General features: G+C 36.9%; 1 protein-coding gene across 1 annotated transcript; it reads right to left on the bottom strand.

Annotated features, from left to right (window-relative positions):
* Positions 1–9,308: 9,308 nt before the first annotated feature.
* GCK72_022950 (uncharacterized protein) lies at positions 9,309–11,131 on the bottom strand (the record flags this gene model as incomplete). Its single annotated transcript, XM_053735146.1, has 6 exons — positions 9,309–9,468; positions 9,523–9,701; positions 9,752–10,353; positions 10,402–10,612; positions 10,859–10,983; positions 11,059–11,131. 6 exons carry the CDS (start codon positions 11,129–11,131, stop codon positions 9,309–9,311), a joined length of 1,350 nt encoding a protein of 449 aa, XP_053578712.1.
* Positions 11,132–12,512: the final 1,381 nt, after the last annotated feature.

The raw sequence follows: 12,512 nt of genomic DNA, 5'->3' as shown, positions 1-12,512 counted from the left end.
TTCGGAAATGCGATGGAAAACCTCCAGCGAGCGGCAGTTTATATAGGCGGAAGAGATCAATGATCATGATAAAACGATGGGAACCAACCGCCATAAAACATTGTGAGACAACAGAGAACGAGCATGAGATTTTCAACATGAAAAAATGGCCTAATCGAATAAAATTTGTTTCGCGTGGGTGTGACAAACATATTTTGATCATAGAACATTCAGAGTTGTCGAGAAAAGTTCAATAGATCAAAATTAATAAGGACGCTATCCGGAAAAAATGTTTAGATTTTGAAGAGTATCGTGGAATTAGTAAGTATTTGAAAAAAGAGAATGTCAATGGTGCTGAAAAATACTTGTTCAAAGTATAATATGGAAAAAAATGAGTAAAGCAACAAGAAACATCTGCTGCATGAAATTTGTTTTCCATTGTTAATAATAATAATAAGAAAAGGTGAGTCGAACACACACTGCGTTTAATAAAATTGAAATAAAAATAATACAGTATTTCTTTATTTTCTCCTATATATACTAGCGTGCTCAAACTTAAGCTCATTTTTTTGGTAATGCGATATCTGACTTCCTCTAAAAAAGAAAAAAGAGTTCTGATAATCGTTTTCAAAGAGATCTGAAAAGAAAGTTTGTACTTTTCAAGGTTTTTTGACCTGATCCAGCCCGAACTTGATATTTCTTGGTTTTTTGCTCTTGTCTTGCTGGAATTTCAGCTTACTGATGTTTGGTGATGAAATGTGATTTGGTAATGCTAAATTTTTAGTGATGCGGAATGTGTTTTGATGATGCAAGTATTGATTGTCTACCAGGAAAAACTTGAATGTGATGTTTCCATCTTTTGCGAAAAACTACATTTTTGATTCTTGGTCTGTAGAACAAGTCTAGTATTCGATTTTGTAAGTTGGCTGTTTTTTTGTTACTTCACCCGTTACAGAGATTCAAAAGTCGGTGACTCGAACACTGAGAAAATTAGGAAAAGAGAGGCGCAGAACTTTCTAGATGTTGAATTCTTTTGGGTCTACTGATTGTGTTTTTTGGAAGATGTTATAACAAAACAAAAATAGTTATAAGTTGGAAGAAACAATTCTTGAAAAAATTTGGAAAAATTTGTTTTTTATTATTGAAAATTCGTTTTTATTTTGAAAATTTTCAAAATTCAAGCAATACTTTCAGTTCAGAGTTATCGGCTTTTGTGACAGTAATCTTATACAAACCCGGAAATTGAAATAAAAGTATCGAACTTTCAATTGATAAATTGCTGTAAGTGATAAAAAGCAGCCAGCAGAGTGTTTAGCTTTCCAGGGCAAGAAAAGTTCATTCAAAACTAAAAATAGGTAGTCTCCCAAGTTTTACTCATTTGTTGATGGAGATCAACAAAGTTTTACCGTGAAATCTCTCCTCAACCAACTAATGGTTTTTTATTTATCATAGTGAGCCCGTCTGACACTTTGATAACAACAAGAAAGACAGTCATTGAGTTTTCTTTGTCTCGCAACAATCTTTTGTACGCGGGTGTCTTTCTTTTGCGCACTCTAAATGCTTGACTCTTTTCAACACTCTTTCTTCATGAATTTCTTAACGGTACCTCATACTTGCCAAACCTAGATTTGTACGTATGGTTCTATCCGCCGTTGAATATTATTTGTATTATGCTCCAAATGCTCTGATTTCTTCTCCCATGCTGTTCCCATAAGGAACGTTATTACCGCCCAGACCTCATATTTTCTCCCCTTCGGAATTCTGTAGTCTAATAATGACAAGTATAACCCGCTATTAAGAGTATACCTTTTTTCTCCAACTACTCTTCCCCATATCACCTTTTTTCTTTCTACACCCGAAACATTTTCAAATTTTGCATTCTTATACACTGCCCGACATAAATATAGAGCCACTTGTGATTATCGACTATCTCACAAAAATGATGATACTTCAGGAAGTTTTCAGAATGGCAAAAATATACATTTATTAGCTGAAAAATGTTGCATGCAAAACATTTTAACTCTGCCTCTTTGTTTTTGGAAAAATCGAAAAAATGTGAAAAATGGCTTCAATCTATCCGACATAAGTATAGAGCCACTCACAAAAAGTGTCAACAATGAGAAAATCACAAGCTAAAAACATTGAATTCAGAATCTTCGTCGAAAGTTGAGTTGGTTAGAGATATTTCTCCAACATTTTCAGTTAAAAAATTTTCAGAAAAATGAGAATTTCTGCAAATTTCCAAGCCTCTCCATTTTCAGTTTGTTTTGTCCAAATAAGTTCTATCTAGCATCTGATTTTTGTCTATATTAAGTGTGTAACTCATGAATTAAAATTTGGTATAGTTTTTGTAAACATTTGAATTCTTTTGAACAACTTAGGTTGTCTTAAATCAGAAAAGTAGGAAATTTTTTGAAATTTTGCATGCATTTACATCGAAATTTCTGGTACTTTCCATTTTAACGAATTTTTTTTGCTTGTCAGACACCGAACTGGCTTTGTTGTTTTGTTTATCATCATTTATCCTGAATTAGATCTCTTGTAAATCAGCAAAAAAAGTAGCAACATGAAAAACACCTGTATCGTACAGAGGTATATTTTTAGCTCTGGTAAAAAGTGCCCCGCCTTCAGGAAAAAATTTGAAAATGCAACAAATCTATGATGATAACACTGATATATGCTGAATTATTGTCATAATTGCTCATTGAACACAGTTTGAATAATCTGATGATTTTGCTTCAACTTTTCTGATCTAAAATTTCATGTTGCTACTTTTTTTGCTGATTTACAAGAGATCTAATTCAGGATAAATGATGATAAACAAAACAACAAAACCAGTTCGGTGTCTGACAAGCAAAAAAAATTCGTTAAAATGGAAAATACCAGAAATTTCGATGTAAATGCATGCAAAATTTCAAAAAATTTCCTACTTTTCTGATTTAAGACAACCTAAGTTGTTCAAAAGAATTCAAATGTTTACAAAAACTATACCAAATTTTAATTCATGAGTTACACACTTAATATAGACAAAAATCAGATGCTAGATAGAACTTATTTGGACAAAACAAACTGAAAATGGAGAGGCTTGGAAATTTGCAGAAATTCTCATTTTTCTCAAAATTTTTTAACTGAAAATGTTGGAGAAATATCTCTAACCAACTCAACTTTCGACGAAGATTCTGAATTCAATGTTTTTAGCTTGTGATTTTCTCATTGTTGACACTTTTTGTGAGTGGCTCTATACTTATGTCGGATAGATTGAAGCCATTTTTCACATTTTTTCGATTTTTCCAAAAACAAAGAGGCAGAGTTAAAATGTTTTGCATGCAACATTTTTCAGCTAATAAATGTATATTTTTGCCATTCTGAAAACTTCCTGAAGTATCATCATTTTTGTGAGTTAGTCGATAATCACAAGTGGCTCTATATTTATGTCGGGCAGTGTATTAAAGTGCCATCTCCTCTTCCCCCCTTCCGGTCATTCTTCTGACTTTGTTGCCTCCCTTCTCTGTTTTTTAACCCCTACCCCCTTTGAATGGTTTCTTGAGGGAATCATTCTCTAAAGGAATCATCCTCCTCTTACATCATCTCCTAAATTCAAAAAAAACTATAAAATACAGGATTGTTCAACAATTGAAATTTATTAGTTGGACGAGAGAGGCGGACCCAGAGCGGGGATAAATTCCAAACCGAAAGAAGCACTTGGGCAGAAAAAATGCGGTAAAACTCTCACTTTTAAAATACAACATTGTTCATAGAAATTTATTAGTTGGACAAGAGATGCTGAGCCAGAGCGGGGAAAGTTTCCGAGAGAAAAAGATCAAAGGAGCGTTTGGGCAGAAAAAATCTGACAAGTTGTCAAGAAGAAGCGAGAATTAAAGCATTTGAAGCATAAAAGTAGGATTTGGTGACAAAAAACAGGACATAATTATTTAAAAAAGAGAGAATTGTGCGAGCGAGGCCAATGCAAGCGGTGCATGAATTGATTACCAGTAGTCGTCGACGAAGTCGCCTGATTGGGCCAGGTTGGCATTCCAATTGTAGTCCACCCGCCTGGAAACAAAATAAATAAGTTTTTGAACGTGTCCAGGAGAGGTGCAGGGGCTACTGACACGCAAGAATTTTTAAGAGAGCCAGTTATTTGGAATAGAAAAGCAAAAAAAAACCTTTTGCTTTAATAGCGTAACGGAATGTTTAAGTAAGAAAGTTTGGATAAATAGTGAAAAAACCTTCTGCTCCAATTGCCTTATACCTCCGGTATCGCGGTCGCAAACATTTCCTGCTATTACTTTTTTCAAATTTTTTTCAATTGAAAGGTGTGGATTCCTAGGTATGGTTCTTGTTTATCCCCTTTCACAAAAATATAAATATTTTTCGTTTGAGTCAAAAATAGAAAAAAAAAGAGGTTTTGTATATCCAACAAGGCAGATGGTGTGATGGATGAGGTTTCTGGAGAGGATACCTTTTTAATCAAAAAAGACGTCTCACTTCTTCATAAAAATATTCATCATTCTGTAAACGCTTCTGAATTAAGACTGTACGGAGGAGGCAGGTTTCGTTTTTGATTTCGATTGAGGGCCCTCCCTGATTGATGAAGGGGGAGAGTAGGGATAGACTTTTTGATTGAAAAATGAAATATGACTTTCTCAAAAAATAAATTGAATTTATTTCAGCTTTTTTTTTGACCGTCCGATATTCAAAATGTTCAAAAAAGTGAGTGGAAAAGCTGGGTGTAAGAAACAAATAACAATGAGATTGAATGAATTATAGTATGTGTAATGCATAAAGTTATATAAATCACATCACAAACAAATAAAACACTAACTCACTAACATAGTGTGGGATCACATCTATCCATTTTTCCGATCATTGGCGATTGTGATCTGAGATTCAATTGATTTAATTATCACACTAAAACTCGTACTGCAAAATGTCGGCGCGGCTCGGCCTGTGGAGTCTGTGAACATTGTTGTAAGAGTATTTCAACGAGCCTGCTGTTTGCTTGTTTTTCCTGCAGGTTTTCTGCTTTCGAATCATGTGAGGATATATTAGAGTTTTTCTGGAAGGAATGAAGGTAGAGGTGCTGTTTGTTGAGAGTGAACGGTTGTTACATTCGGTTTTTGGTTTTAAACGGGCTTGAGTATAATTGTTTTACTTCGATTTCCGTTCTCCTTCAAAAGAAAAGTGATTTCAGGGTCAGGATTTTCCTTTTCTTGTTTATCTCCTATGAAAATAAAGAGGAATGTTCTTTGGAATAGTAGAAAAAGAAAAGAGATTTTGTATATGCAACGAGCAGATGGTGTGATGGATGAGGTGGCTGGAGAGGATAGTTTTTTTAATTGGAAAATGGCGCCACACTTCTTCTCGTAGAAAGCATTCATCACTTTTGACTTCGGAAGAGTGCCGTTCCTTATTGATGAGGGGTAAGAGTAGGAATGCAATTCTTAATTAAGAAATGAAATATTTGATTTTGAAAAAATATAATTAAATTTTTTAATACAGTACTACTTCGAAATCGAAATATCGGTCACCCACGTTGCTTCTGAGTCTGTATATAAATGGTAAGCTAGATTTTCAATAACCTTCCGTTCATAAACTTATTTATTCTATTTCCAGGCGTGTGGAGTACAATTGGAGTGTCAACTTGACCCAATCAGGCGACATCGTGTCCAACTATCCACCACTTTCATTGGCTTCGCTTGCACAATTCGCTCTTCTTTTTTGATAATTCTGTCTTGTTGTTTTTGTCCCCAAATCCTACTTTTATTCTTCAAATACATCAATTCTCGCTTCTTCTCGACAATTTTGCCAGATTTTTTCTGGCCAAACGCTGCTTTGATCTTTTTCTCTTGGAAACTTTCTCCGCTCTGGCTCAGCGTCTCTTGACCAACTAATAATTAGTTTTGAAATCCTTGGTTTGACTTCCAATCTTTTAGAAATTGAGAGATGGTAGAATCATGAAATTTCGTTGTATAAAATTGAAGTCGGTTACCTTTAAAGCGAAGTAGAATCTCATCTCCATGGTCTCCTTTTAAAATAACTCTCAAGTGTTTAGCTCCATAAATCACAGAGTTCGTACTGAGAATTCCGTTGAAATCACCGTCAACTTGAATGTATTCTTGATTTGAAGAAGCGGTGAAACATGCTTATAACTTTTCGGCAGTCGTGTTTTCTGGTACTTTGATACTAGTTTTGTTGATGTGTTCCAGACTTGGTGGCAGTTCATTTTCAGAGTTGATCTCATAATCGATTGATGACGATCCGAAAAATTGATACAGATAGTCATGAATTCCATGGACAACTAGGTGCTTCTGCTCTCTGTCGTAGATATAGTTTCTCTTGGAATGGAAACTGGAAATGTTATTAAATCGAATAAAAAATAATAAAAGAAAGCTTGTTCTGCCACAAACTGGCTAAACTAAAAATCCAAACTTCGCCTAAACTAGCAAATACTCACCAGATAGGAATCTCTGGTCCCATTCCAAACACCTCCGTCGGAGTAACGACCAGCTCTCCCAGCGTGATTGGTAATAAAGAAAAGAACCCGATTGAAGTTTCTGATCTCACTCTAACATATATAGTGCCTTTTTCTTCAAAAGAATATCTCACAAATTTGATATTTTTCCATCGAGATTTTTGAAGCGATTGAATCAAATATCTTGTTCGTTTGGAGCAGAAAGATAGAACTAGAAGATTATCAAATTCGATGAACTTAAATATTTTCTGCTGGCAAGTGAAGAAAACTTCAATAGTTTCATGATTACCTCTGAAAAATTGCATGATATGTACGATTAGAGGAAAGTGACTAGAAAAAAAACGAGAAAGAAAACGAGATGTTCATTAGGTTGGTAGGCCGTTGAGTATGTGTAGACGACGTGGCATTCCTCAAGAATCAATAATAGAAACTGTGGTCAACTGTGGTCTCAACCTATTTGCTTACTGTACTAGGTGGATGGCGACGTTTCGGTCTCACTACTGAATGATCCGGACATAAGGTTTTTGAAATAAGACCTACATGGTTGGATAGTTCGTAATCTGAAGATTTCGAAACTGTTTTCAAATTTTGCAGAACGCCTCTAGGGATCGAGAAAAATGAGCTCAAAGTTTGAGCACAGATTTCCATTTTTTTAACCATAAGGAACATGGAAGTCCAATTTGAAAAACGACTGAAAATGCTCACAGAAACCTGCATAACTTTTTTCATGAAATAGTTCTGCAAAATTTGAATGCATATTCAAAAAAAGCATGTTTTCAGCTTTTCATCAATATATAATTTGACCCAGATCTCTAAAATACTTCTGGATCATTTCCTAGTCAGTGAAAAGAAAACGTGATCCGTCATATGAAACTTCTCAGTTTTTCCCAGACATTCACTAAAAAAACGAGAAAACCAGAAGAAAACAACTTTATTGGAAGAATAAATAAACATTAAAAGTTTGAGTAGTTTTATATTAGGAATGTTTCAAACAATCTGCCATTAAATACAGCTTATTCACAAACATGTGAGTTCTCCTCCGAATTCCAGACAACGTTTTTGAACGTGCGTAAGCTCTCCGCTCTGTCAAACCTTCTGTAATTAAAAATATATATATTCCGTTAATAAAATGTGAACAAACTTTTGATCCCAACTGAACTGTTTTGGCGAGTCGAATTGTTGCAAACCAACACTTTCGAGTATTTCGTCGGTATCAAAGTTATTGTGATGAATGAAAAAATCCACTGTTTCTAAATTTTGAAACCCTTGGTTAGTCTTCCATTCGTTCAAAAATCGAATCACAGTTGATTCGTCGATAGTTCTGTCCCAGAAGTGAAGAGATTTTCTTTTGAAACCAAGTAGAAACTGATCTCCCGAACCACTATAAGAATAGATTCTTAAGCATTTTGTTCCGTAAATCACAGAGTTCGTACTTGGAATTCCATCATTGAAATGCCCGTCAATTTCAATGTATTCCTGGTTTGGAGAAGCGGTGAAACATGCCTCCAACTCTTCGGAACACAGATTCGAGATCTGTCGTGACACGCAAGTGGGACGGTGAGCCCATGTCACTTTTATAGTGCGAGATGGAACAAAAGGGAGGAGAGCAACAACAACTTTATTAACATGTCAGTGGAGAGTTCCATGGGCGTCCGAGATCGAGGCATCTCCAACCGATTGCTTGTCACAGGCGGGCATGTGTCATCCAGATTTGACCATTCCATCCGCAGGCCGTCGCCACCAAGACCCTTCCAAACCACGGTGCCACAAGTTCCTCTTCGATTGACAGTCGAACGCCGAGAGTGAAATTGATTGAGAGACGACGACATTCTGACGATTTCCTCTTCCTTATATGCACAGAAATGTAGGGTAAATCCTTATCGTAAGGTCACCAGGTTGGGTCCAGGCACGTGCAGAATAGTGATGGTAGTGGAAGGTCACGGGTCACGTGTCAAGCAGTTGTTGAAGCTCATTTTATTCATTTCTTTTGCAGATTATAGTGAATCTGCTTTGAGACTAGCGGCTCAGGAGTCATAACTCAAGTTGCGAGTTAATAACTTATTAATTCCGCAACAAGATCTATTGATATTCTTGAGACTTGGTAGCAGTCTGGAAAAAGAAGAGAAAACTTGATAGACGACATGGGATCCGAAGAATTGGTACAATTAAGGAATGAACTGCTATAGCGACTGTTGCCTGTTTCTGACTGCTCTCGTATGCATATTTTGTGCATAAATATTGAGAGTTCTTCCTTCGACTGAAAAAAAAAACATAATTAGTTGAGCTAGACGGCAATTACTAATAATTAATTGACCTACCGAATTGAAAGCATTCTTCCCATTCCAAACAGTTGCGTTGGTTTCACTTTTTTTCTCATGTCGAACCACAGTCTACAACCTTGTTTAGAATAATAGGGTTAAGTACAAACAGAAAAATAATTAAAATCGAAGGTGTACGAGAATGTTTCAATTTTTCTAAATCGATTTTTTTGGAGACATTGAATCAAATATTTGGTTCGATTTGAGCAGAAGGATAGAACCAGAAGTTCGTCTAATTCAAGACTTTCAAATATTTTTTTCTTGAACGAGATTTGGAAATCGTAGAAGATGCATGAGAAGATTCTGAATAATTAGAATTAGAACATCAAATTAAGGGATTTCAATTTATAAATTTTTATTCGCACCCACAAAGGAACAGAAAAAATGATAGACAAAAAGGGCCGTTTTTTAAATATATTAAGAAAAGTAGGGGATTTCTCTTGTTAAGCAATGATTGCAATAACAAGACAAGAAAGCTGGTGGTGATGGGGATTTTGAACTTGTATGAGCAGCAAGTTTGGGAAGAATTTGAGCGCTTAGAAGCACATGCGGTGGACGATGGATGGGCCGGACTCGTCGTACTCTTGCTTGGAGATGCACATCTGTTGGAAGTAGGACAGGGAAGCAAGCATGGATCCTCCTATCCAGACGGAGTACTTGCGCTCTGGTGGTGCGTTGATCCCGATCTTCATGGTGCTGAAAAGAGATGGAAATTAGAATTTAAAGAGACAAGGAGTTATAGAAACATACGATGGGGCAAGAGCGGTGATCTCCTTTTGCATGCGATCAGCTATTCCTAGGTACATGGTGGTTCCTCCGGAGAGAAGGGTGTTGGCGTACAAGTCCTTACGGGTGTCTAAGTCGGACTTCATGATGGAGTTGTACACAGTCTCGTGGACTCCGGCAGACTTCATTCCCAAGAAGGATGGCTAAAAATGATTGGGATTGAATGATATCTTTGAATTATTGATTTATTTACCTGGAAGAGAGCCTCTGGGCAACGGAAACGCTCGTTTCCGACAGTGATGACCTGTCCGTCAGGAAGTTCGTAGGACTTCTCGAGTGAAGATGAGGAAGCGGCGGTGGCCATCTCCTGCTCGAAGTCGAGGGCGACGTAGCAGAGCTTCTCCTTGATATCACGGACGATCTCACGCTCAGCGGCGGTGGTGAAAGAGTAACCGCGCTCAGTGAGGATCTTCATGAGGTAATCAGTAAGATCCCGTCCGGCCAAGTCGAGACGGAGGATGGCGTGTGGGATTACATATCCTTCGTAGATTGGGACAGTGTGGGTGACACCATCTCCAGAGTCGAGAACGACTCCGGTGGTACGTCCGGAAGCGTAGAGAGAGAGAGCGGCTTGGACGGCGACGTACATGGCTGGGGTGTTGAAGGTCTCGAACATGATTTGGGTCATCTTTTCTCTGTTGGCCTCTGGATTGAATGGGGCCTCAGTGAGGAGGACTGGGTGCTCTTCTGGGGCAACACGGAGCTCGTTGTAGAAAGTGTGATGCCAGATCTTCTCCATATCATCCCAGTTGGTGACGATTCCGTGCTCAATTGGGCACTTGAGGGTAAGGATACCTGAAATTAGGGAATTAAATCAAGTCCATAGCGTTCTGAAATCATTACCTCTCTTGGATTGAGCCTCATCTCCGACGTACGAGTCCTTCTGTCCCATTTCGACCATGACTCCTTGATGGTCTGGTCTTCCGACCATGGATGGGATCACGGCGCGTGGAGCGTCGTCTCCGGCGAATCCGGCCTTGCACATTCCGGATCCATTGTCTACAACAAGAGCGGCAACCTCGTCGTCACACATTCTGATTAGTTTTTGATGTACCTGAAAAGAAAACGAATTAATACGACGAGATTATGAAAAATAAGCGAGAGAGGAAGAAGATATGAACGGCTAAGCAACATTGAACATAGGGGCTCCGCGACAAACCGCGACAGCAAAATGAGAAAAAAACGAGATGTTCATTAGGTTGGTAGGCCGTTGAGTGTGTGTGTGTGTAGACGACGTGGCATCCAACAAGAATCAATAATAAAGATTTAGGCCAACTGTGGTCTCAACCCATTTGCTTACTGTGCTAACGTACATGACTGGGCTATTGAGAAGGTCTCGAACATCTTTTCTCTGTTGGCCTTTGAACTGAGTGGGGCCTCTGGGAATGTTACGATTATCTTCATTCTCATAGAATTCCACGTCGTCTAAACACACACTCAGAGGCCAGCCAATCTTTAGGTGTAACCTGTTTGCTTACTGTATTAGGTAGATGATCTCACAGGCCAATTTCTGTCCTGTCTCTAGATGACGTGGCAACCCATAAGGATCAATAAGAAGAGGTCCGTCGAACATTTAGAGGTCTACATATGGTCGTCCCCCTATTTGCTTACTGTAACTAGCTCCCACAAGTGTGCATTAGATGAGACCCACCAATTTACATTGAATGAATTCCTAAAGTCATGACATTCTCTCAAAGTTGGACAATTTCAAGCCAAAGTTTATATCGTATTGAAAAGTATTGTACAGTAGCGATCATAGGTGAGTACACCTGCATACTTTCATATGTATCTCTGCTGAAATAAGTCAGTTTTGCATAAACTTCTTTTTTTCAAAGATAGCTGAAACATTCAGCAATACGAAAATCAGTTTTTTGAAATAGTTCCAATTCTGATTTTTTTTGATAATCAATTTTTCCTGATCGTGATTTAAAAATTCGAAAAAAAAAACTTTTTATTTTTCTCTTGGAGTTATTGAGGAATAAGAAAAATGTTTTTTTAATCATCAAAAATTTTTACATGTTCGATAAAAAATTTAAAAAATGTTTAAAAAATGACTCGTTTATTAATGCCGAGCTTTCAAAACTTTCCTAATGCACGGTCCGGGCCTTTGGGTCTTTTGGGTTTTGCCGGATCGGGCAGGGTCTTGACAAGTACAGTAGCGATCATAGGCTCCTGAAGTCAAAAGTGGCGCCCTCGGGAAACTCATCATAACTTATCAAAAAATGCTACAAATTAGTCGAAACATGTACCAAAAGATGTGTTTTGTGTTTTTCTACAAACAAACATCAAAAAGTTACATTTTTAGAAAAAATAATTTTTCTAATTTTTTTCACTCAAAAATTTTTTGATTCCCACTTTTTCCTAATTTTTGATATTTTCTGGCTATAAAACGAACAAAGGATACACATATGTGTTTTATTCTGTGTGATGAAGCATTTTGTATCAAGTTAGTAGGAGGTATGTTCGTTTTATAGCGAGAAAATATCAAAAATTAGGAAAAAATGGGAATCAAAAAATTTTTGAGTGAAAAAAATTAGAAAAATTATTTTTTCTAAAAATGTAACTTTTTGATGTTTTTTGTAGAAAAGCTCTAAACACATCTTTTGGTACATGTTTCGATTAATTTGTAGCATTTTCTGATAAGTTATCATGATTTTCCCGAGGGCGCCACTTTTGATTTCTGAAGCTGTGGCACGATGCTCAAAAAGTAGAATGCCGATTCAACATAATTTTTTGTTTATTTAGATCGTTTCCAACATTTCGACATTAAAAACTCAATAACTTCAAAAGAAAAATAAAAAGTATTTTTTCGAATTTTCAAATCACGATCAGGAAAAATCGATTATCGAAAAAATCAGAATTGGAACTATTTCAAAAAACTGATTTTCGTATTGCTGAATGTTTCAGCTATCTTTGAAAAAAAAGTTTACACCCTTCTCTCCGGAGGAACCACC

This window comes from Caenorhabditis remanei, chromosome X, assembly GCF_010183535.1.
Source record: "Caenorhabditis remanei strain PX506 chromosome X, whole genome shotgun sequence".
Taxonomy (NCBI): Eukaryota; Metazoa; Nematoda; class Chromadorea; order Rhabditida; family Rhabditidae; genus Caenorhabditis; species Caenorhabditis remanei.
This window is presented reverse-complemented; position numbering and strand designations above follow the sequence as displayed.